The sequence below is a fragment of the Seriola lalandi genome, unplaced genomic scaffold, assembly GCF_002814215.2.
Source record: "Seriola lalandi dorsalis isolate HSWRI2012SDOR001 ecotype SW California unplaced genomic scaffold, Sedor1 jcf7180002054697, whole genome shotgun sequence".
Taxonomy (NCBI): domain Eukaryota; kingdom Metazoa; phylum Chordata; class Actinopteri; order Carangiformes; family Carangidae; genus Seriola; species Seriola lalandi.
Window position 1 is genome coordinate 131416 of NW_019525250.1, and position 26686 is coordinate 158101.

Sequence of the window (26686 nt, forward strand, 5' to 3'; positions counted from 1 at the left end):
CATCGCAAAGTGGAGATTAAAAAAATGTTTAATCGGGTAAAAGTTTAGACTTGTTTGCTGTGAGTATAGAATAATCCTGACTCATTTAGTCAGTTCACACACAAGGATCGACCTGCAGGTTTGTTGCAGAGGTGATTCACTGCCATCCAGTGGACAACAGATGTAGTACCAAAGGAAAGGAAAGGGAACAGGAAAGGGACCGAAACCACCATCAACAAGAATAAATCAATTAAAGGGACGGTTCACGCAAATGAGACTAACTTAACTTGCTTGTATTAATTTCTACTTGTAGCTCTGGCTTTATTAACCCGGATTAGACAGCTATGGGTTTTTGTTTGTGGCACGCAAACAGTGTCCTGGTTACTCAAGGTAATCCACAAAACACAGTATCGTTTCCACTGGAGCTACTTTCAACAAAACAAATAGCCCCAGTGAAAACTGTCTGCATGTGTCTCAAAAGCCACTAACACAATATAAAATGACTATGTGAGCACGTCTTTCAATATTAGCCAAGATCCTCTTGTACCATATACACCTACATGCTTAGTTGTTGTACTTCAGTGAAGACAATGAAAACATAATATGAACAATTTATTGAGATAATTCACTAGAAGTTGCTCAAACAACAAATAAATAAAGTTAAAAACCATTACACAAACCTCAGATCAAAAGTGCACATGCAACACATGTAAATATAAAACAAATTAAGACAAATTTGCACTCGTATATACAGTAACCCTGAGTCTGTTCCTGCCCCGAATTCTAAAATCTCAACATGCTTTAAAGGTTTATCTGGTAAACGTTACGGCAATGCAATTCATATGCAGCAGGTGGAGCAAGAGATTGGGGTTTTTTTTGTTTGTTTTTTTCTGTTTTTTTTTTTTTTTTTTAAAGGTGGCACGTCATGGCTGCTACAAACCCTTCCTACATGCTCAGGTGCAAACTGTCACCTTCATCAGTGAGAACTGTCTGTTTTCTGCAGCGGTTTCACATGTTCTTCTTCTGTCTCATCTCGGGCACCTGTCTTCAGCACTGCAAGAGAAAAATGTGAACAACTGAATCTTTAACTATATCTATAACAATAAACAGAATTTAAGAGGATATAAAATGCTAGTAGTGCATCATAATGGTAATGACCTTAGTTTCTGACAGTATGGTTGGTGACAGTAGTGAGCTCTGATGAATCAAAGTCAGTGGAGTGTTGAGATGCCGCCTCGTGGGGCATCTGGAACAGTATGAGTGAGAGATGAAGAACGACCACCATGATAAACTACAAAACAACGTAACTACAAGTTATTTTCTGTGCAGGTGTTTGAGCGACTGACCAGAACTGGAGGAGCCATGAAGAGGTAATTGAAGGGGTAGTGCAGCAGGTTGATGCAGGTGGAGGAGTAAAGATCTGCATAACGCATCAGCTGGCTGGCAAACAGCGTCTGTCTGGAGCCGCTGCGCAGGAGGCTGCCCATCTGGCCGTAGGACATGTCCAGTCTGTAGTTCAGCACCTGCAAGCACAAACAAATAGCCACATCAGAAACAAAGCCTGGACAGAGTGTAAGAGGACAAGAAACACCACTGCTCAACTTAATGACAGACATCCTGTTTTTTGTTTCTGCTGCAATCACGCATTCTGAAATTATTACCATCGTATCGTCATACCAAATGTTCGGTAACATCTTGATGTGTTTACAGTGAAGCTTTTTTTGGGGCAGTTTAGTTGTCCCCAGCAATAAGAGAGAAACAGGACAACCTATTAAAAATGATTAAGTTAAAATAACATTGCTGTAGCACCTCCTCTGGCCCTCTAAGTTTGTCTATTTACTGAATATCTGCCTCGTAGGTGACTACCTTCATTCGGGTGTGAATGCCGCTGATGTCGGGACACTCTCGACTGTCGCTGTCCAGGTGCCTTCAAACCACAAACACAGAGGACAGTTAACAGCTGCTGCGTCACATCAAGTAACAGTGTTGTACTTCATGTAGAAAGTTAACAAGAAAATGCTAAAATCATGGCAGCAATTGTTACTAGACTTTTTTTGCAGTTTAAATCAGACACTGCAAAATAAAAGATTTGTTCGTTTCCGACATATTTTGGAAGAAAAAGTGATTGATTTCTTTATCATTTAGGTATCGAGTGCTGATGATGAATGACTTATTTGTTGTTTGTGAATCATTCATACATGATCCACAACAATCCTTAACAGGTTGCATTTTTCATGCCCTGCATTAGATACATTTACAAATTATGAATCACTAAAAGTTTTCTTGACTATGAAATAATGTTAATTATTTGACACTTAGCTCCTAGAGTATTAACAATAAATCATAGATTATAATGTATTCATTAATTCCACATAAACTCATTATTTATTCATGAACCATCTGTTTACAAAGGGCTTATAAACAAGTGTTAATTATGTCAGAATAAAGTCCAGATGGAAATAAACTCACTTGTAAAGTTCAGCTAAGAAGGCATCGAGACGTTTCAGCTCCTCAAATAGATCTGAAAAACAAGAAAGCCATCACGACTTTGAATCCAACCAAAACCATCACGATAGCACAACGGCATGATGTTGTCGACTCATTCTTACTTTTCTTCTCCTCCCACACGTGCAGCTCCTTGGTGAGCTCCGGTACGACCAGAAAAGTCTTCCAGCCCTGACGTTTCTTAGATTTGAGGATGTCGCCAAAGATGTGGTCTCCAACGTAGAGAATGTTCTTACCTTTGACATCCAGCAGATCACAGACGATGTCAGAGGATCCTGCAACCAGGAAATACAAAATGAAACAACATGGATGAGGAATTAAATTGTAAGAATGTACAAATAGACCCACATCACATGTACACATAAAAACACGCATGCATACAGAGACTAAAAAAGGTCATAATAATTTTACTTTATAAACAACTGAATACCTAGTTGTGAAAATGAGCCACTACAAAATATTTAATGTTGAAATTTGAGTAACAATTAATTCATAGCATTGAAATAATGTTGCTCAAATTCTTTTGGTCATTTTTGAATTGGAAAATTCTAGTCCCAGCATAAAAAAATCTCATTAAATTTTACTGGTTAAATTAAGACACCAAAATTCAAGATGTAAAATTTAAACTTGAACATCGAGCTGCAGGATGTCCACAGACCTTTGTCCTATCAGGTGACGTTCTATCAGTCACATGATCCAAGAAAAAGGGAGTGGAAACCCCAGACATTTTGCATCTTTTTTTTTTTCACCACTTGAAGACCTTCTGGAGAGAGTGGACTTCGAGCCAAAGAAATGAAGCTGGTTTTTAAATAAAATATTTCAGTGCTATCAATTCCGTTGTATTTAAATTTCAACACTAGGTATTTATTAGTGACTTTACATTTTAGTTACTTATAAAAATGTAAATCCTGAAGGCCTTTCTTTACTTCCTTACAATACACAATTATTTTCTAGGTGCGTGTGAAGAGTGAGAATGCACTTTGGAGTCTAATTATATTTCCTTATGCGTGATCTTAATTTCCAAACCCAAAACTTTAATCAAATTACAGTCACACCCTAATAATAAACATGTGGGAGTCAAGACCCACGTGCTGCACTATTTTCTTAAAGCCTCATTGACCTTCTGCCTGGTAAACTACATATCTAATAGGGCAAAACTGGACATATGAATAATCACCTAGTGTGTTAAAAACTGTACTGGGGTAAGTATTCTCCTTTACCACTCAGTGTTGAATTTACCCGTCTATCTCAGCTCTCAGTTCTAAGGCTTAAATACTCAAAACTGTTCAGAGCAACTAAAGAACAAAGAAGCGTTCTTTCACTTCGCTTCATCACAGTAAAAGTAATGAACTGCTTCTACAACTCATACTAAGTACTAAGTACACTGAGTCTCACCTCCAGAGTACACAGTTCCATGTTGGAAGTCGCCTGTGTAAGTCCCAATCCGAAGCTTTCCCGTGTCCTGTGTCCGAAATACAACGTATTATTTGAAAGTTTCTGTTGGTCAACATTAATATGTAAATCTGCAGTACGACAGACTCTTTCATACCGTGTCCACTTGTCTCAGCACAGTCCCTTCTGCAAAGAACAGCGGCTTTTTGGTGTCCACAACGACGAGGTCGAAGAAGGAACGCCAGGACTTTTTCGGACTTCCAGACTGGATTGAAGAATAAATTAAATTCACATGAGTCGTGATATTTACCAAAAAGTCAAATCAAAAAGAAAACGGACTTACCTTAGCATTACTTTCAAGCAGATATTTCATGATGGCCTTGATGGAGAAGGCAAAAAAAAACATGTTAGAATAATTTTGAACAACTCTACTTTATTTTCCTATAACTTGTGTGTTTAGTGACGGTACAAGACACTTTTATATGCTCACCTCAGTGTAGTTGTAGTCACTGTTGGTGGCAAGAAAGACCTTGGCCACCTCTTTAATCCGAGTCAAGAGCACAGGAAGATTTGCCTGGAATGAAAACATTTGTCCATTCAAGATTTCAACCATTTTTTGTCAAAAATAAAATAGAATTGGTGCTTCATTATGGAAGTTAACTCACATCTTGGATAATGTATTTCTCCAAATTCTTGATAGTTCGTTCTTTCAGGATTCCCTACACAGCACACAGATATCACATTTAATATACAGACAAAGTATGATTACAAGTAGACACGTTCATCCGTAGTATTTCCTATAAAAACGTCTCTATATAAGTCTCAATATAAATTTTGTTCATTAACCGTATCGTGAATGAAGTCCATCGCATCTCGGACATTCTGAAACATGCTTCTGTAGGACATAAACAAGTCGCCGTGCTGGTAACCTTTCAGGAGGCTGGAAGACATTTAACAGCAGAGGAAGACAGTTGGAAGTTTGTGGGAACAGGAAGGAACAGAAGGAACCTGGAACAACGAACAGACAAACCCATGGAGGTAATAAAACTCACTTTGTGTATCTGGTGCATCTGGTGAAGAAGTCCACAAGGCAGGCGTAGAGATAAGTCTCTGCAGGGTCCATGGAAACACAGGGCGGTCGGTTAACATTTTCATTTGCTTATATCATAAATAAGATTACTTTTTTTTTTTATTTGTTTTAAAATGCTGACAAATAAAGTATTAATTTATTAATGGAAATACACAGGAAAGTATAACAGAAATTTATGATGACTGTAATTTTCCACCTGACAGATTGAAGAGTGTGTTCAGAATATAAAAGCGGTCGGTGTCATCTCTTTGAATGAATTTGTTGGGGTAGTAGTTGTGAATGTCTTCTCTGTTGAACACAAACATAATAAAAGTCAGTATACAAAAGCACACACATAAGTGATGAATAAATTTAAATCTCAGGGCCATAAAAACAAGTCTTCATGAGGTCTTGTGATTAAAAGCATCAAGATTTAGATTTAGATTCAGATTAAGATTCAGAATACTTTATTAATCCCTGAGGGGAATAATTACACCGGCCTGAGGGCATAACTGAAAATTCTTTGGAAAGCACGATCATACACAAGTATTTAACAATTTCCTCAAAATTCTACTTAAATAGAGAACTTCAGTAAATGTACTTATAGTCACACTTACATGCTATTTGAAAAAATTAGAGTCCTCAGTTTGCCCATTCTGCAATGTCTCTAGAGCAAATATCTCAACATAACTTCTGTTTATTTTTATTCCTTTTTATGATGGGTTTTGCCTGTGAAACATGTTTTATTTTTTTTATATTCGTCTTCATCGTTTCTCTCTGTCTTCCTCCCTGTTTTTGTCTGCCCTTACCTGAGCTCCAAAGTTCACAGGTAGAGAAGTCCATTACAAAGTAGCAGTACAAGAGAGAGTGTGCCAAAAAAGTTAAAACTTTACCCTTTGAGGAAGTGGAAGCCGTGACTGCAGACTAAAATGTTCCCATTCGAGTCCACCTTCAGGAGGTTCCCGTATGTGGTGTCAATCACTAAACCGCTAAAGGTGGAAAAGAAAAAAGAGGGAAAAGCAAAATGAGAACAAGGTTATCAGGACATGACCTGAGAGTTGTTTTGTGCTTATTTTATACCAACTTCTGGCTTTATGATGTAATTTCAAAATATTTGAAATCTTTTTTTTTTTTTTTTGTTTTAATTATTACTGTTTTTGTGTCTGTGGACCCCAATAGAAAACAAGAGAGTTCATTTCATGGGGGTTATCCTTAAATTTAGAAATAAAATAAATTGCTGTGTGTTGCTGATTAGATCATCTGTACAATATAATGACTTATTCCTGAATCTTCAGTTACAGAGGCAGATTTAAGAACAAACCGCGTGGGGAAGCTGGGGTCGTATGTGTAGCGGAGAAGCTCATGCGGGTATCCAATAGACACTATTCTGTCTCTTATCAGCTCAAAGCCCAGGCTCTCATAGTCAGGAGACTTGTATACTGCAAATAAACACAGAAAAAACATTTGCACAAAGCCAGTAAATCTTGTGCGGCCTGTTCAAGAGAGAATTGTGAATCCAGAATGAAAAATTCAACACAACAGAGTTCAGTCACAGAAAGACCTTAGTCTTTTCTACGCCGTTACGTACCTGCCAGCGTGTAGTCCATGTCAAAGCCATAGCATTTGATGTTCTCCAGCGTCAGACTTCGGTTGACAAACACCCTGTGATCAAGAGCACAACACAAACACAGCTGAAGTCTGCAGACACATGGCCGGGAGAAGATGTTTAGTTTGAGGACAGGACCTCAGACATGTCATGTTTTGGATTCATTGCACAATCCATGTCTGTGGTGGATTTGTCTGAATGAGGTTTCATAAGGTTCACTGTGTTGCAGCAGCACATGCAGAGGTCTTTGCTTATCAGCCTGTTTGCATTAATTCTACCCAGAGGCTGCGCTCATGCAGGGCAAAAGTCATGTAAGGTGAAGGGGCTTTTTTTGTTGTTGTAGATTTGTTGCTTTTCTGTGATATTGATCTGTATCCTCATGGTTGCTTTAATGGCTCTTTTCCATCACTGAAACTTTTTTTTTTTTTTTAATTAAGGAACTCCATCTACAATTCACTTGGAGGAAAGCCCAGTTGGGCTTAGAGAGATCCCCAATAAAAAAAATAAAATAAAATCAAACACTTCGACCTCAGTTACCTTGTTCTGGTTTTGGCTATTTCCTCCCCCACAAATTCCACGCAGCGGGGGTGGAGCTGGGTGGAGCTGAGAGATGTTATCACAGTCCTCAACTATCTCCACCACTGTTTCAAATGACTGCTAATTATCAACAGAGTATCCAATAAAAAAATGTTTTTAAAAAAAAAAAGAGCCATGATGTGTTTGTACAGACTGGTGTAACTGTACGTGGTTTCCTGTATTACCCGTTCCAAGATGCTCCTCTTTATCAGTGACACCCTGACAGAGGCAGAGAGGCCTATCTGCAGCAGATCCAGTCTGGATGGCTCCATCTCAACACTGCCTGACACTTCATACATATAGAATTGCTGTAAATAATTTACCTGCAAGCTCTTGTTTTGTGAGCGTGTTGCTGCAGAGCGTCAAGGTTCTTTCTCCTGAGATCAATCCAGCAAATAAAAGCTGGCGAGGAGCGAGTGAATCTGATGCTGGAGCACTCACAGAGGAGGGGGGCTACTGGTTTCATTATCTACTGGTTAAAATATTTAGTGATAAGGTACAAACCTTCAAGGCACAGAAGCAGGGGAGGAGTGTTAGACAGTAGAGACTGTTGGAGAATAGACCATTATTATTATTGTCTCATTTGTAATTGTTATTAAATATCTGAATACTAATATGTTAAAAATATAGAAAGAAGCATTCGCTGTACCTGGAGTTTACAAAAGATGAACATGAGCAAACTCAACTCAAAACTAACGAATTCTTCACTTCGTGTTGAGCATGTAAAGCTGAGGTGTCTTAAGTTGGTGCTGTTGTTAACTTCTGAGTATATGTGTGATATTACCTTCAAATAAATGAACTCACTTTTGGTCAAAGCCTCTCTTCACCCTGGGCCCATCAGGGGAGCTGCTGGGGGTTGTCTCCATTGGATCCATTGGTATCTGCAAATTGTAAACGAAGCTTTTGTCCTGCTCCCGTGACTTATGTGAACACGCAACTGTTCTGCGGTCAGTCATTGGAGGGGCATTTAAATCACCAAATTTACACACTTGAAGGCGTGGACCTGTGTGTTGTTTTCAGTTTTGCACCGGTGGCTCAAACTCCTCCCTGTGACTTTTCTTTTCTTTTTTTTTTTCTTTTTTTTTTAACTACTTGGTGATGTCAACGGCTGCGGAGGACGCGGTTCCGGCCTCTCGACTTCTGCATTTATCCCAAACTAGTCGTGCATCACGTTTAGCTTTGTACGAGTAGATTGTGTTATCAGAGGCGCACACATGTGTCGCGGCTGCACGCCTGCGTAAGTGGTTGGAGTTTCCTTGTTGACTGTCAGTCCGGCTGCGACATCAAAGCAGAAAAAAAGGTTCCAGATATTTAAATGATTCGTGTGGGTTTTAGTTTCAGCAAAAGCGGAATCATAAACGTGATATCAGCAACATGTGCGTAAAAAGGAGTTAGAGAGCAAACCCGAAACACCAACATGTCTCATTAAAAACCTCTACAGTGTTGTCAAGAGCAGAATGCAACCAAAAGTCAGTGTGATCTCTGTGTACATTAATATTCAGTTACACCAACAAACCTATACTCACATGCAGGGTTTACGGTCTCCCTGAAGAGAAATACAGGTGACATAGAGGAAGTCTTTCTTATTGCTCATTACACACTGATTTAAAGGCCTCACTTCCTAGTACCATGAGTTCTTCTTATTAAAGTTTGTGCTGGGACTTTAATGTGCACATTACACCTACACTATACTCACCTATATAGTAGCTATTACACAGGCAGAAACGCTTGTCAGTGTTCAATTGTTAAATATTATAGTAATAGATTATAATAGTTGCAATGTGTTAGCATCATTTCATTGTTACAGCTGGTCAAGGTAATTTTAACTACTTTACTGTACTGTATATACTTTATTTTTTGTACTTTATAAGATTATTCTATGATTTGTGTATAAAATATTGATTGTAAAGTAACTAGTGGCCTAACTACAGCTGGCAAATAATGTGGTGAAGTAAAGAATACAATATTTGTGTGAGAAATTAATAGAAGTATAAAGTTGCATTAAATTGAAGTATTCACATACAAGTACCTCAAAACTGAGTAAATGTATTTAGTTATATTCCACCACTTTCGAGTAGCAGCTAAACACACATTTCTTGTAGATAAACACACAATGCAAATGTGACCAACACTCACTTTAGGCGATTTGTGCTGCAGGCAGCTTGAAGTTTATGTAACTGGTCACTGGATGTTCAGATGCCTATCTGTGTAGCCAGAGGTTAAACACGCACACCCCACTGATAACCTCCAGGGCCAAACCTTGTTTCAAGCTAAAAGGACAAAGATGAACAGACTTGTCTGTCCACTGCCTCTAATAGCCACTTTAAAGTTCAATAATAGGGGATCACCACTAACACAAGAACACAAACACACACTGTGAGGATTTCTAGTGGACAGAAAAACAAGACAAGTCATAAAAGGCAGCAGAGTCACATTTTAATCTCATGGTACAGGACATATGGTCAGTCTGACATGAAGTGACTTCTTCTTCTACATATTTTCCAGCTTATTTGAACATGGTGAATATAATCAGAATTTGGTCTCACATGTTATGGTTTTGCTGAGTTTTGCTGAGTCACTGGATTTATCCTTTGATTCTCCAGATTTGCAGTGCATCCTCTCGAACTCCGCAGCGATCTCCAGGGCTGTGCGATTCTTGGTCTCAGGGACGTTGAACCTCACATACAGCCCACAGGTGGTGCAGAAGATCAGGAAGATGAGAAAGCAGAAGTAATCCAGATACTCCTGGAAAGGAAGGAATTTGAAGACCATGTGTGAGTCAGTGAGAGTGATGCATTTAATCTCAATTCACCTGTCTGATCACTCCTATCCACTGGCCTCTGGTAAAAACATGCAAAACTTTACAGAGAAAACAATGTGCTTACCACTATGATTGGGAAGAGCATTCCCAGCACAAACAGGCCTGTCCAGTTGATAGTGCAAGCGATGGTGTATCCAGCTGATTTAAATGACTGAGTAAAGATTTCTCCTGGAAGAGGAGCTGTAACTCCCGCTGAGGGGCAAGAACATTGGAGGGATTTATACACCTCAGTGTCGATTCAAAAGTGGAAAATGATTAAAATTGAAATCCTTGATAAATAAACTAAGATCTCGAGTAATAAACATACCTGGTCCACTGGAAAAAAAGAATATGAATAAGAAAATAAGAACCATGCTGCAGTACGGCATCCAGGAAACCTGGGTCTGAGGAAAATACAAAGATCTGTTGGATTGCATACATTTATGAGGGATTTCAGTTACGATCAGTCGTCACTTGTCGGGCTTTAATCATCAAAATGTGCTGCGACCAGTGGCTGATGTTGTGGTGACTCACTTGCAGGTACACAGTGATGGTGAGGAGAACCAATGTTGCAGACATTCCCATGTATCCTCTGAACAGCAGGACTTTTTTCCCCATGCTCTCAATAATCATGAACTGCCAACATGAAAACAGTTTCACCAGCAAACCACATGGGGAAGCTCTAACTACACATTAGGACAGGCGTCACAGCAGAAGGAAAGGTTTTTTTTCCCATAACTGTTCTCCTAAATTGCTAAAAGAAATGTAAAAAAAACACATTCATGTCAGGATGTGTAAAGGATATTACACTATAAAATAATTGACACTAATAGAACATAAAGCAGATATAAATCATGATGGGATATCGGTGAAATGACTTACACAAGCGACAGAGGTGGACAACTCACACAGCCCTGTTCCCAAAGCAGTGTAACGTAACTGCTGTTCTTGGATTCCTGCCGCACGAAACACATCAAAAGAATAAAAGTACACCTGGAAAGTAAACCCCAAAATAAAGAGTCTTTTAAAATGTAGACATGTTTACATCCTTTGTTTTGCTTTAGCATGCAGGGCAGGATGAAGTGGAGGGAAGCAGTATTTCACTCGTTTTGTATTTTTGAAAATAAATATTTTCAACTAATATTTAAAAAGCATGATTGATGTGAGAGTTTTTTTTTTGGTTTGTTTGACTAAACATCAAACAAAACAAAACTAAACGTCACTGTTCACAATTCTATACATTATATCCATGTGAAAATGTAAAGAAAAACAAAAAACTTCCACATTCCTCCTGCTGCATGCATGAGTATAAGTTTATTTATGTTTTGCTTGTGTTTTCTGGATTTCAACCCATTCGCCTTCAAGAGCACGAGTGTTTTTTCCTTGAGTGCGTACTGAAACTTTCCCTGAGACCACCCATTGCACCCATCTGTGTGACTTTGATGCTTCCAAATGTAAACACTAAAAGTCAGACAGAATCAATAGTCCTTGTGTTTGGGACATACAGGTCTAAAGCTGATCATTAATTCTGCACACTACATTACCTAAAGATAAAGAGGTGAAATGTCAGTTGATGCAAAGCATGTCCTGTATCTCAATGTACACTTAACAACATCTGCGAAAAAGAGCTTGGAGTGTGTTTCATCTAACTCACAGCATTGATGCCACAGAGCTGCAGTGTGGTGAAGTACACAATGATGGTGAGGAGCTGCCAGCGGACTGTTCGGTTCTGAATCAGCTCCATCACTGAGTGGTTGTGGACGCTCTGCATGGCAGCTTTCTCCTTCATCATCTCCTCCACCTCCGTGCTGTAGTCCTTGTTGCCCCATAACCTCTTTAAAGCTGAGGGAGCATGACAAAGCAGCAGATTTGGGTGGTGATAACACGGCTGGACATCACAACAGTGTTAAGATCACAAACTTGGAAAAAGGTCTTACTTGTGGAAAAGATCCCACAAAGCTAAAAAAGTGCTTCCTCACACCTTTGTCGCAGGCCAGGCGGTCTCCTCTGTCCAGGAGCAGGAAACGGGGCGACTCTGGCAGGAAGGGGAGGGTGGTGAGCTGAAGTAACGCAGTGAAGCCATTGAAACCAAGCAGCCACGGCCATCTCTGCTCTGTGCCGAGTAACTCACTGCAAGGGCAACATCAGCTTATCATCATTCAATAGTGGAGCTATACCACTGTTATACAATGATATGCATCCAAGCATACTCTGGTAAAGTGTTTTGTCAAGTTTAAAGGGACCCAAGTTGTGAAGTTATAAGGGTTTATTACAATTTGGGTGTTATTTTTGGAGTTTTGCCATCAATCCTATCAATAATATAGTACTCAGCAGTATACCTGAGTTTTAAATCTCCCGTCTGTGGTGACTGGTCAACAGCAACTAAGAGCACAGTGGAAAAACCTAGGAGTAAAGTTTCTGATGCAAATGTAAAATCTTGGTGACAGACGAAGGATTTCGGTCTAATAAAAGAAAGCGATCGATGGCGAGGACAAACACGGACTGGCGTGGCTTTTTCTTGTTGGACAGTGCTGAACAAAGAGAAGAGACTGAGGACAGACATGGATGTCGCCTTACTGCTCTTAGACAGGTTGGCATCTGTAAAATATTTGGAGTAGGCATATGTAATTATAACACTTACTCTACCTAAATAATGAATTATTATCTTGGAACTGGTGAAGTGTGTTTGTGTAATTACTCTCACTGCCAGAGGGGGGAGACAAAAGTTAACACTACAGGTTCCCAAAAAAAAAAAAAAAACAACACATATGTAAACCTCATGGTGGTGCCAGAGGAAAAGTCAGGTGATCACCACGATCAGCAGGATTCATTGTTGGAGAACATGGACGTCTTTGCAAAATTTGATGGCAATCTATCCAATAGGGGCGGCTGTGGCTCAGGAGGTGGAGCGGGTCGTCCCACTAATTAGAGGGTCGGCTCCTCCAGTCCGCGTGTCGAAGTGTCCTTCGGCAAGATACTGAACCTCACCTTGCCCTTGATGGCTGTTCCATCAGTGTGTGACGGTGTTGTATGAATGTGTGGGTGAAGGGGTGAATGTGGCAAGTATTGTAAAGCGCTTTGAGTGGTGAGTAAGACTAGAAAAGTATAAAATAGTCCATTTAAAAAAGTCCATTTACCATTCAATAGTTGTTGAGATTTTTCAATCTAGACCAAAGCGATGTGACTAATCCGACAATGGCTATCCTTTAACCCATCCTTTCATTAGGACCCTAAAGTGTTCAAGAATGTCTGCTGTTATTTTCTCCTTGACATTTTGCAGTGATCATTATATAAACTTAGCTTGTTTCTATAGATATGACCTTTAACATGAAAATGGTTTCAGTGATGATTCGTGTGAATGATTTACAAAACTTATCAACCACCAGATATTTTATCACACTGTTTATTCCAGGAAGACAATGTTGCAAATCAGTGAGCAGCTTTATGGCAATATTGGATTCACAACACTTTTGCATCAATGCACAAGGCATTGATCTTGCGGGTCTTTAATTCAGTAGATTACCCCAAAACAGCCATTGTCTATGTTTAAATTGTTTGCCAATTGAGTTTCAATAAAATGTACAATAATGTATGTATTGTACAGAGAAGACACCATGGTCTGTCCACATGTGAGCTGTCATTTGAGCTGACCACCACCTGACCCTTTGACCCCCCTGACAACAGCATATGTGAGGCTGGACTCCTCACCTGATCCCCAGCAGCTGACCACTGAACTTCCCCAAGGAGATGAAGGTAGCAACAGTCACACCCACCATCCCTCGCAGCCTCTTCGGGGCGCATTCAACGAGGTACACTGTGTGAGCTGAGAGACTGACTCCTAGAGGCGTACACAAGGGAATCATACATTCTCAGTGCAGTCAATAACGATCAATAACTGGGTGAGAAATGACCCAGAGAACTTAGAAATATAATAGTCACAAGTACAAATAGAAATCGATTGTCTGTATGGTTAAATTGGAAGCCAAGAGTGATGGCGAAAAAACAGATTTAATAGCTTCCTAACACAGTAGATTTACCTGAATTGATGCCATAGAGAAATCGTCCCACCATGATCATCTCAAAGGACATGGCTTTCCGACTCAAGAGCATCAACACAGCTCCAAATATAGCCACAAAATTGTTTAACAGAAGGCATTGTTTTCTGTTGGACAGGGAGAAAGAGACTTCAATGTTTGAGCCTGAAGTCATTGTTAAAAAAAAACCCCAAAGAAACAGGAAACCTGAGCTAAAAAATGAATTTAGTTTGTGTCTTTTCTGTTCATGTACTAACCTGCCATATTTTGAGATCAGTCGACCCGCCACCAGTGACCCCAGTAACCCCCCAATGCAAAAAATGGACACAGTGAAGGACCAGATGAGAGAGACCTGCCACTGCTCCAAGGCGACACTGTATCTCTGCAGGCATGTTCTGTTCACCAACTCCTTTATAAACTGCAAATATCACATGTACCGTTAGTCTCATTTTCATTTCAGTTAAAGCATCATAATTTTTTTTCAGGTGCCATACAGTTGTCTTTATAGCTGATGTGGAAAGTATTAATAGATTTTTACAAAACAAAACTTGTAAATCACAAATGTGTTGACATACTACTATGATTTTTGTAGTAAAGTAGTTCTACTTACATCAGAGGGGGAAGTCATCACAGATATAGAGAATCCATACTGAAACGTCCCTCCAATGCCAGAGACAAAAATGGCAGCGATCACAACGGGGCAATCTAGCTGCAGGAATTAAGCAGGTTTGACAAATCAAAGCACATTTTCATTTAATTTTAAATAACAAATTCTACTTTTCCATTAAAACATTTCCCAAAGCTTACAGTTGTCAGTGTCTCTGTTAAATTATTTATGTTGATTCTGCAAGTTGCAGTTACAGCAACCACTCAGAGTGTTTAATTAAATGTAGTATCTGGGTTATTTTTTTTTTATTTAATAGAGCTCGCTCCGAACCGTGGCAGTCGCACATGTATCCTAGCAGAACAAATGTGAGGTAGACGCTTAAAATAATTAAAAAATGTACCCACCAGGAGCGTTAAGTGCTGCAACATGACTGGAGTTTGGTCATTGTCATTTCTGGAGTCTTTACAAATCATTCACACTTTAAACTGGTGCTGCAGACATTTAAACTCTGCACTGAAATGATTAACTTTCTATTCAGGCCAAATGTAACGCAGGATGACAAAGCAACCACCATGTTTGGTAAGTGTGTGTGTGTGTGAGTGTGTGTCAGTTATGTTTGTGCAGGTAGATGAGCTGTGTGGATATGGTTTCTGTTTGCTTAAGGATTTTGCCCAACGATGATGAAAGACCTAGGACAGATCATACGAAAGGAGAGTTATTTATTGTCCTGCGTTGTATATAAAGCCTGGGAAACTTGTATTCAACCAGTGAAACAGTGACTTCAACCTCCTGGAAAACTCTGAATCTATAACGATGATCAGTCAGATGAACAGTAGCCGTGAACAAAAATATTCAACACAAGTTACTAAGATAACTTTCTCCCTTCTCCCACTCTATTATAATCTAACAGCCTTTCACAGGTTAACTGATCCCTTTAGTTTACAGATTAGAATCAGGGATTACATCACACTAAGAAATTACTGCCATTTAATGGAGAATAAAACAGATATATATTCTCACTTGCTTTCTTCCAGAGAGTTAGATGAAAAGATCAATTCCACTGTCATGTGTGTACAGTGAATTTGAAGCTACTACTAGCAGCTGGTTAGCTTAGCTTAGCATAAAGACTGGAGACACTTTGGTTTTTGTATCTATTAAACAAATGAGGTACCCACATCTTGGTTGGTGAGTTGTTGAGCCGCTTTCATACATCTGGACAGAGTCAGAGCCAGTTGTTTCCCAATTGTTTCCAGTCTGTGTGCCAAGCCAAGATGACCAGCTGCTGGAAGTAGAGTGGTATGGAGCGTCTCATCTAACCTCAGGCAAGAAAGTGAGTATGTTTGTTTCCCAAAATGTTAAACTAGTCCTTCAAAATACATGAAATCCTCTAATAACCCTGCACATGTCATTGTTAGCTGGAAACCTTTAGTGGATTTTGTCCTTGTGCCAAGTTGATGCAAACCTGATTCTAATGAGGCCTGCACTGAACTAAAAACAGAAACCTCCTGCGGTATCACTCCGCATCAGGCAGACTAGCCTGCCAGATGTCACACAGCTGACCTCCAGGAAAGAGCTGGTGACGGCTGTCCTGCATCGTCTCCGGGAGGCAGCGGCGGCTTCGAATGACAACACACCCCAGACAGACCACTGAGAGAGAGACTGAAACTTCTAAAAAGCTGTCAGGAGGGCTGTTTCCTGCAGGAGATGAAAGCCTTTGCAGCTGCCAGAGAGGCTTTATTTACAGCTCTACAGAAGCTTCTGCATAAAAAAACAGAAGCATTGTGGGCCATTTTGTACATATCATCCGTATCACTTTATACACAGTAACCCCTACGGAAATAAAATTGGCCAACGCCGCACAACTGCAAGTGCAATCACGAGCGATCACTGATGTATCCACAAAGGTATCATTGTTGACCTCGAGTGACTGGAAATCAAAACATACACAATTATTGTTTAGTGACACTCCTGAGTGATTAAGGTCATATCAGGGACTGAGACAGATTTGACAATAATGGATTGATTTTTATAAAGTTAAATGCACCACCACGATCACCCAGTCCTAACATACAACTGAAATTGTTGAGGATAAAACAATGATAAAGTTAAGACCTTATTTCAATAGCTGTCAATTCTATGTCTACAATAAGTTGCAGGCTGTAGAACTGCTCACTTTCATGATTTATGATTTTTCTTAAGCAGTCAACGTTATTGAGAATCAGAAGCAAACCATTTTGTATTGTATTTTATTTTGGAGACCCACACTTAATCAAATGAACCTGACTTGTTTTCACTGTGTTAACTATGTTAAAAGTGCTTGGATGGCTGAATTCCCCAAGGCATCTGACAAAGTACATCCTGGTGAACAAGTTAAAAAGTGTCATCCTGTTTCTTCAGAGCCAAAAACAACAGAGAAGGAAGAGAGTAAATTAGGGCACTGACACAGAGATGCACTTTATTGTGTTTGAGGAGGGAAAAGTGACACTAGATACTGATTATAAATGGGAACTGGTGGATATGTCACACCTGACAAAGGCAGAGGAGAAGGATGACGGGTTTTATAGCCAGTGAGAACATGGAGAGGAAATGAAAAAGCCTGACCATGGATCACAAACAACAACAACAACAACAACATACACAAACCTCTGAAGTTACAATGTCCTATTTTTGAAAAGCAAAACAGTCCCTAGACGAGGTAGAATATGTCTGCTAATGTAGGACAAAACTACACCACTGTTATCAAACTCCCTACACTGCACATTTTACGAGGGTCTGGATCTCGTCAGTAACGACAACATACAGAAAGACCAGCTGTTCAACTGCAAACCAGCTGAACATCGCCTGCTTTATTGTTGGATAGAAGTTATTTTGAGCAGCTGTGAGTCTATTTGTCAGACCGCCCACTGTGAGCAAAACACAGAGATGTGTGTTCGCTTCTCTTTAAAGCTTCCTGTAAAGCAGCGACTGCAGCTCCAGCCACCTGCCCAGCATAACACTCCGATGTGTGGAAGACACCCTGAGAACTGTAAAGATCACTGGCTTTAAAGCAAAACTTCAAACATGACGAAATAACACATCCTTACCCTTCTCATGAAAAGACATGTATCATACATGTCGATTTCTCTGAGAATTACATCTGTAAATATCCATCTGAGATCCAGGCAGTCCAATTCGGTGCATCCCATGCATGGATGGATTGCCACGAAATTTGGTTCAGGGATTCATGTCCCCCTCTGTCATAAACAAGCCATGGTCAGGAGCGCATATTGGTTTATGACCAGAGCCTAAAGACTGTTGCGAGCTGCCCAGCTTAATGGAAGTGCGACATTAATCACTGGAGTATGCCTTTAATGAGGCCAGCTAAACTGTTTCAAAACTTTCTTCCTAGAAACAGAAAAGACAAATACTAAAATGTGACTTCATCATTTTCATGGAAGCTATTATTCATTTCTCCATCACAATTATCACAATGGCATTTACGGCATTTATCCAAGTATTCATAAAGCCTTGACTTATACATAGCGTTATAGCGTTTATCCACAGCAGACTATATTCATATCCAACAGCACCTTGGAAATGTGTCGATAAGGCTATATTTGATATTTCAATATTTAATGAAATTAGTGAAAAGCTTTAGAGTACTTGGTACAGTATGACAAAGTTCTGCTTGAACACCCCCCAAACTTTTAGCTGTGACTTATCTGTGAAGCACATTATAAATCAAGCTTGCCAAAAACATGATCCGTCTGTCACTCTCGGAGTCTCTTGCATTGATGTTAAATCTGCCATGAGGTGGCAGTAGCACAGCTGGTATTCTCAGCACGTGTCTCTGAACAAACGTGTATGTATCTCTCAGTCTGGGCTCTTTGTTTCAGGCCATCAGAGAAACACTTGGCAGCAGAAACAGACACTCAAGGAGTCGTGCCAAACTTGTAAGGTCCTCCCAAGTAGACAGAGAGTCATGGTAACGCTTGATCACAATGAATAATGAATGGCTCACAGGTTCACTTTACAAGGAGCTTTTCAGGTTCAGACACATCCTCACTATATTCTCATTATGTGAGGGTGAGCTGCAGTCTGGGCAGCGTGACTTATACCAACTGATGCATCCGCAACTTCTGACTCTGCTGAATATTTCAAGAAAGTTAATATACTCGGCTCAAGACATTTCAAATGCAGTTGAAGCTAAACTTAAATAAACGTGAACACAACATATCGCGACTCTCATTGTACTTACAGTATCATAGGCAGGACACAAAGACTTCAAGCTCCAGAAATGCTCTTAGAGATACATTGAAACTGTATTTTCAACTTTTCAAAAGTAATATGCAATGAAATTATACAACGATAGAGTTATCCATTTACAGGACGGTTCAAATAGCTTCACTGTGTGACACCACTCATTACAAGTTGCCCTGAGCAAACATTTTGGCAAAAATGACAGTGACAGTCTCACTAAGATTCATACTTCCAGACATGTGGCTTTAATGTTCACATCATTATTTAAACATTTTTAGCCATACTAGCGGCATGACACTAGGGATCGCAATGTCGATCAGTTGCTCAAGATTGAAATGATTGAAATTAAATTTTGCATAGATATTTTGTGGTCCCAGAGGATGAATTATAATGATTTTGGTGTTCCCTTGACCTTTCCTCTAGCACCACCCTAAGGTTGACATTGGTGGTTTTTGAAATGTCTCAACATCAATTGGGCGGATTGCCATTAAAATTTGGTTCACACATTTATGTTTCCCTTAAGATGCACTGTATGGTGAACACTCAACTTTTCACTTTGTCCAGCACTTTGGTTTATGACCAAATACTTTCAACTATTGCCTCAGCTCTTTGTGTTTTAGTGCTAATTAGCAAATGTTAGCATTTGCTAACATGCCAAATTATGCTGATTATACCAGCATTTTAACATTGTCTGCCTGAGCATGTTAGCATGTTGACATTAGCATTTGGCCTCACAGATCTGCTAGCATGGCTATAAACTCTTAGCCTTGTTATCTTACTGTAAGGCTCAGAACCTAATGTGGCTACTGTATAAGAGCGACCTGGAAAAGTTTAATTTAACATTATGGGTTTTTATCTGTCTCTTGACAGATGTTAGAGAAATACTCTTCTTATTTCACCAAATCGCATGCAGCTGCAACATGATGTGATGGGCTAATGGGTTACAGACTAGAAGAGATCAAAGAGCCACAGAGGTGAAAGATGCAGCTGGTGTCAAGACTTTGGGATAAACCATCATCAGTGCAGCTCTGCTCAAAGCGGTTAGTAAGTATACAGTGCCTGAGCAATGCTATATTTCTGTGCACATGATTTGTGGTTATCTAAAATGTCAAAGACTCACGCATTCAAGTTCTCTTTGTGAGGCGCACACACAAGTGTACACACAAAATTCAAGGATAAAACATGCGGAGCTTGTCAAAGTTGTCCTCAAAGTGCCAGTCATGAAGGATATGTTTTCTAATCTCCAGTGGCAGGAAGCAGAGTGGTACAGCAGAAGACAAAACAAGTTTAATAAAAGAATTTTGCAAGTATTGATGTTAATAATAATAACGCTGAGAAATGTCAAATGTGCTTTTGTGAAGTAACCAGACGATCTTCTCGTCTCAGCAAAGTGACACCAGTTAGAAAACACACTTCTTACTTTGTGTGATGCATTCATCCTCAGAGTCATCTGGCCATAAAACACACCTGTGTATAAGGTAACAAAACAGACAGACCAATTATGCTGTGAATTCCTGCCCATGCACGCAGGTTTGTTGCCGATGCTTGATGTCTTACAAATGACAAATTTACAAACGAACCAGCACGGCGGCAGTATATCACTCTGCTCATGGAAATAAACATGAAACCTTAGAGTCAAAATCCCACATTGTGTATCGTGCCATCATGCCCTTGAGCGTGGCACTTAAACCAGATTGCCAGTAAATCTCCAGCTCAACACAAATAGCTCTTCTGTCAGGTGTGACGCGCCTAAAAGCCCTCTGGATTCAGGTATCAGGGACATTAGAGGAGGAATTGGAGTGAAAACAGGTGCAGGATGCTGCTGGAGGGCAAGTTTCTCACTCAAGTCAGGTATCCACTGTCCATATGACTCACAGCTAAATAAATCATGTTCAATTAATTTCCAGGACAATGGAGACAGGTGACATTGGATTTTTGGTGAAACTTGCAGGAAAGGATAGATCAACTACACCTAATCTTTAGACAGCATTTGGTAATATTGTGCATTTTTTAAATTTATGTAATTATGTTTTTGTAAGTTTACTTTCATTGCTTGTATGTTATTTATTTATTCAATTGTTATCTGGCTGAATTAATTTACCTCAGTGATGTTTCTGTTTTAATCTGTCGTTCGTTTGTATTTCTTATCACTTGTGAAGCGGATTGTGGCTTTGCTTTGAAAGCTACTGTATAAAATAAATGACTTCATGTGTTCATGTACACACACATTACCATGGCATAAATGATTATGCATGTTCCACTGGAGTGTGGACACTTTTAGTAAAGACTGCAACACAAAGAGAGAGAAAATGTTCTGCTACTATGGCAAATATTATAAAAGACTTCACTTCTAATTTTAGCATTTGCTGTTTGTATTTGTCCAAAACATACTTCGTAGGCTATATGTCATTTGTAATAATATGTGTGATAATTTATTTAGGGGTTAAGAATACAGAAAGTGTGAAGACTAGATGAAATAAAGCATTCAACCTGAACCCCATTCGTATTAAAAAAAAAAGTATGATAACGTTATTGTTCATTTAACGTGTATTTTGTAATTCTAACTGTCTAAAATTATGTATTTATTCTTGTAGCTAAGTCTCTTTTTAATTTTAGAGTTTGATCAAAATGTTATTTCTTCTTAAGTTAAGTGGGCAGTGGTAAACTGGTATTAATTATTCTTATTGGTGTCAACTTAAACTACTGGCTTGTATTGGCTTGCTTATTCTGTAGGTAGGTGTGAAGGGAAAGCTTGCACCAGGACAACAAATTTATGAACAGGCCCATTATCTCCGGAGGTTATGTTTTTACTCGTGTCTGTTTGTTTGCCAGAAAACAAACAATTTGAACCAATTTGCACCAAACTTCTTGGAGGGATGGGGCATGAGCCAGGGTAGAACCCATTCAATTTTGGGGCAGATCCAGATTATTTACTATGAAATTGAATTTTTTTTGTTTTTTTCACACTGGCCTTGCCGGAGGTCTGTGCTCTCTGAGTGCCGTTCTAGTTTTATGTATGATCAAGCAATTGTTACTGATGTGTTGGTGTTTTACATCGCGCTCTACAGTGTTTCCACTGTTCCCAGATTTACATTGTTGTTGTATAATTAGTTATTAAGAGTGAATGCAGTTTGACCATAACTGATGTTGTATGCATGCCTGGTGAGCTGCTCTCCAGTGTGAGTGCAGAATTTAGTCGTGGCAAGTATCTCCTACTCCTCCTGTTCTCTACAGTCAGAAAACTGAATTCTAAATCACAGGCCAGAACACGCAAAACATTATGCAATGCCGCACTTTTGTGATAATGATCAGAATAAATATACCCTCAGCTAACTTACAGGTCGGACCACATGATATCACTCGAATACCATAAACCCCATAGAAGGCTGAATGCAGAAGCTTTTCCCCAGTGTTTTGACAAAAGTTGCTGTATTTGCATAAATATGGGGGAGGGTAGAGCTGTCAGTTTTAAGAATGTTTTAATTGCTCATCCTGACATTAAGACTGTAATGGCTTATATAATGTAATAAAAGTATACAGATGGATGATTGAATTGTGTGTACAATTTGCTGCAGAACTTCCATCTCATTAAGTCTCATGTTGTTCAAATATTCAAATATATAGTCCTGGTGTTCATTTAAGGGTCTATTGAGCACCTAGCAGCCATAGAGAAAAGGGTTTTGTTTCAAAAGGAGGAGAACAAACTTTTAACAGGATGATTTACCTGCTGCTTTGGAGAATTGTCAAAAGACCAGTGAAAAAATATTGATCTCAATAGATTCACAACTGCATATAGTACAAACTGCTGAAGTATTATGGATAAGATGATGAATAAACCCTTCATTTGCAATCATTCGCAGTCTTGCAAGCACCTAGCACCATTTAGGATCTTGAACTCATTCATTGCTTTGATCATCTCATCAAGAGTCTCAACTGTGCTGTCAGAGTCATCTGAGGCCTTGAAGTTATTAAAAAGAAGCACTGGCACTCAAGCAAAATGAAACCTCTGCTCATAACAATACCATAACAAAAGCAATCTCTCACCTATCATCATAGGAATTCAGAAGCAATCAATGTTCTTCAAAGAACATAAAAGTTTTTTTCTAATAGTAAAATGTACAGGAATTTGTCATGGTGGCATTGGTGCGAAGATATTGATAACTTTCAGAGCTACAGTACAGGAGGGACAGGTGAAAGAGTGCCTAAATATAATTTATGTCTCTGAAGTGAAAAACTGTCCGAAAGGCATCTGTGAAGATTCTCAGTCATCCAGGTCATGGTCATCCAAGAAAAGTTCAATTCAGGGCAACTGGAATTGGTTGAAGATACTTAAAGATGAGATGAGAGATGAAACATCGCCCAGTATCTACAATGCATTTTCAAGTATCCACAACCAAGTCCAGTTGCCCTTGATTCAACTTTTCTTGGATGTCTGAAAGGTGCTTTTTCACATGGGAGACTCACGGTAAGAAGGTTGGTAAAGAACGGCCACAACTCATTGGAAGAACCTTTTGAGGTCAAGAATGTTCATGGTGTTCTTTAATGGGCTTGTACCTTCACCCAAGGAAAACTGGGAAATTACTGCTGAGCTTCTAAGTGGATGTTTCTTGCAACCTAAGCAGGCTGCTCACTTTGCGACTTGCCTTAGTCCACATTTTTCTGCCTACTTGTCAGTATGATCAAAACACAGTCCAGTAGGTAAACACATGGCGTTGCAGAGAAAAGTGGTGCTGACTCTGTAATTGTGTGAGGCAACATTATATTTCCCTTTCAAGGTACATCAGAAGAAGAACGGAGAGAGCTGCAAGCTCACAATTCAACTTTTTTATTTAGGAACTGAAAAATCTGCATTTTGGTACACATTGCCTTCTGAAGGATTAAACCCACACTTGATCTGATAGACATTTATAGTCTATACAAATGAATAACAATTCAGGATCAGAACAGGCTGCTCAAATCTATAGCTATATCTAAACTACAGTATTCAATAGGAATCAGTGAACAGCTAACAAAGTAAATAGAATTACTGATTCACGGTTGTATGCCTCTGCAACTAAGAGTAGTTTCAGGTTACATCCTTGTTTATCCAGAATCATATAAAATATTAACCATTTGTATAAAAATATGTCGTAATTGCTGTGTAGAGTCTTAATTTATTGCTAAAAATGTGTTTTGTGAGGTGACCGTGACCTTTGACAACCAAAATCTAATCAGTTCGTCCTTGAGTCCAAGTAAAGATTTGTCCCTTGAGTTTTTCTATTGATAGAAATTTTAATCTCAGTGATCCTCAGTATAATTCTTTTACTGTACATTTCTACATTTATATTTAAATATTCTACTGCATGTGGGGTTTGAGTTTGTAATCTTGATTGGGATGTATCATTGAATTGAAATCCTCTAGACTTTTGTTTTTCTACTTTTCTATGTTTTTCTACTGTGTATTTTTTTTGTGATTTTGTATTATTGATTCATTGTTTCTATAGCTATAGATGTATGGATGTTGGAGGCTTCAGTTTGACTATGAATAACCTCTCTGTATCTTCTATTTGATTTGAAACACAACTCTCATTCTACACATCCCATCTGAATTAAATGTAGCTTAGTCCTTAAAGGATGCACCAACATATCAGTTTGTAAAATAATGAATTAAAAGTTATCATGTTAGCCTTTGTGAGCCAGCAGCACACTAGAACAGTAGAATTTTTCTTCTCTTTTAAGTGCACTGGCATGTCAGTCTCCACTTTCATTTCCTCCACCAGGGGGAGCAATAACCAGCTCCACAATAACACAGACTATAAATGAATAATATGTGTATGACGAATATGAATGCACTTCTTATAATTATCCCCATGACCATAAATCTTAAACTGAAAGAAATTCATGAACACTGTGGTGAGGCTCATCACAGATCTTCCTGATTCAGATCCTCTTTTTTTAAATATCATATGTTCTGCTTTTTAATGCACTTTTTATAACTTGCTCCTTTTCCTATTTTCTAATGTATATTAATGCTCTTCAGTAACCTTTATTGTTTTTTTTCTATATGTACACAGGTATCCCTTGTGAATGAAGGGATGAAATGAAGTCTCAATCTCAATAGGACTTATATGAGAAATTTGACATTGAAATGTCATTTTTAAACGCCTATGAGCAGTAGTAATAAGTTACCAAACAGCTTCAATTCAGCTCCAATGAGTTTTAGACTTAATAAACATCAAATGTAGTAATCAGATTTTACACAGTAACACAATTTTGAAATGAGCTCAGCAGAATGAGATATTTTGAAATGAAGTTTTGCAGTACATTGTATGATGATAATGTGAGGAAGGCAAAGGGTATTAAGTGTTTGAAAAAAAAGTCTACTTTGGGTGGACTACGATTTACCAAGATATCTGGAAAATAACTAAATGATTGAGATGCATGCTGCCAGGTAATACCGTCTAGAATGATCATCATTCAGCTTATATGAACGGCTCTCCAGCCGTATTTTGTTTGACTGTGTCCCACAGAGCAACGACACAGCTCAAACATTAACCGGATAGGACGGATACCGTTTGTCCATCCTGTGAGCGATATGTGTGTTGAATTTATAAACCCTGTGTTCATTCACCGGGACTCCACACACACACATAGAAAAGAAGAAGGAGAAGCTTCCGCCTAGAGAAGGTGGGAGGTGTCAGGTGGTATGTGTATCCAGCCAATCAGGAGTAAGTGCGCATTGCGATCCTGTGCAGAAGGATTGTTTTATTAAAGGGTTGGTAGTGATCAATGGGAGAGTGGAGCTGTCCGCGGTGCTGAAAGTTACTTCATGATGGACTGCCCTTCAGCACTATGGACAGCTCCACTTTCATCACTCCCATTCAAAAACAATACACGAGCCTATATTCATCATAAAATATTAAATATATAAATTTTAAATCAGCTTCCAACTTTATAGTTGTTTAGTTTTTCATGGATGATGAGATGAGATATATATAAGAAAACGAGAACTTTACGACTCCAATGCAGCTGTGGCAAAGAAAGCCTTGTGAACGAACTGTGCAGCTCTGACTAAAATCCCACTACAAATACAAAAACATAACTCCAATATAGCCTAACAGCCCTAAGACTAAATTTGTTGCTGCTGCAACGCTGGGACGTGTGGATGATTGGGTTTCAGGCTTTGGTTTATGCCCCCACAGCTGCTCAATCTCGGGCAGTTGGCTGTATTTCCTCAGGGTGATATAACTCTTCTACTCCATTAATAACGCAGCCACCAGCGGTCACATCAATCTGTGGCTGCAGACACAGGCCCCGGTCATTTAAGTGCTACAGGCCTGCACGGTCACATGGTCGACGGCCAATGAGCTGAATGAAATCAGCACCTTGTAAATCAACGGTTGCAGGGTGTTTCCTGTGAAGTCGATAAATGGGAAATCAGTCAGGAATTTATGAATAGATTGATATGCGTTGTTTGCAAAAGCTAAATCACACCTGTGAGAATAGCATATCTTAAAGTGCTGAAATGTATTGGTGAAGTGATATGTAACCACAGTAGGAGAAAATACACCTTCTGTGTGTTTTAATTTATACTTTTAAATGTATTTATTTTTTATTCTGTTTGTGGCTACAGTTTCAGAAAGAAGTGAAGTAGTTTTTGTCAAAAGCTCGGCTCTGTTTGGTGTAAAAAAAAAAAAAAGTGCAGGTAGATCTCCAAATTTAAAAAAAAGAAAAGAAAAAAAAAGAGAGAGAGGCAATAATTCTGTAGTTTTTGTTGATTCTGATGAAATAAGGCTGGGCTTCACATCCCATGGTTGCAACCTTTTCATGACGTCGAGCCAGTTGTTTTGGTCCCCTCTGCCCAATCGGAGGATCCTCTCACATTCTACCGGAGCCGAAA

The 26686-nt window shown here is 39.1% G+C and overlaps 2 protein-coding genes across 2 annotated transcripts; both read right to left on the reverse strand.

Annotated features, from left to right (window-relative positions):
• Nucleotides 1–578: 578 nt before the first annotated feature.
• nt5c2l1 (5'-nucleotidase, cytosolic II, like 1) lies at nucleotides 579–8289 on the reverse strand. The gene is made up of 18 exons (XM_023424016.2): nucleotides 7932–8289; nucleotides 6534–6607; nucleotides 6267–6384; nucleotides 5839–5934; nucleotides 5163–5254; nucleotides 4929–4986; nucleotides 4723–4816; nucleotides 4542–4595; nucleotides 4367–4450; nucleotides 4220–4255; nucleotides 4034–4141; nucleotides 3880–3946; nucleotides 2589–2759; nucleotides 2449–2500; nucleotides 1846–1906; nucleotides 1326–1502; nucleotides 1138–1225; nucleotides 579–1032 (listed from the first exon to the last, which is right to left on the reverse strand). The coding sequence occupies exons 1-17, from the start codon at nucleotides 8081–8083 to the stop codon at nucleotides 1139–1141; spliced, it is 1581 nt and encodes a 526-aa protein (XP_023279784.1). The 5' UTR covers nucleotides 8084–8289; the 3' UTR covers nucleotides 579–1032; nucleotide 1138.
• Nucleotides 8290–9541: 1252 nt separating this feature from the next.
• slc2a11l (solute carrier family 2 member 11, like) lies at nucleotides 9542–15074 on the reverse strand. The gene is made up of 12 exons (XM_023424038.2): nucleotides 14973–15074; nucleotides 14572–14670; nucleotides 14219–14379; nucleotides 13965–14089; nucleotides 13636–13765; nucleotides 11909–12057; nucleotides 11582–11769; nucleotides 10810–10920; nucleotides 10462–10563; nucleotides 10256–10331; nucleotides 10013–10140; nucleotides 9542–9872 (listed from the first exon to the last, which is right to left on the reverse strand). The coding sequence occupies exons 1-12, from the start codon at nucleotides 15039–15041 to the stop codon at nucleotides 9657–9659; spliced, it is 1554 nt and encodes a 517-aa protein (XP_023279806.2). The 5' UTR covers nucleotides 15042–15074; the 3' UTR covers nucleotides 9542–9656.
• Between the last annotated feature and the right edge of the window lie 11612 nt (nucleotides 15075–26686).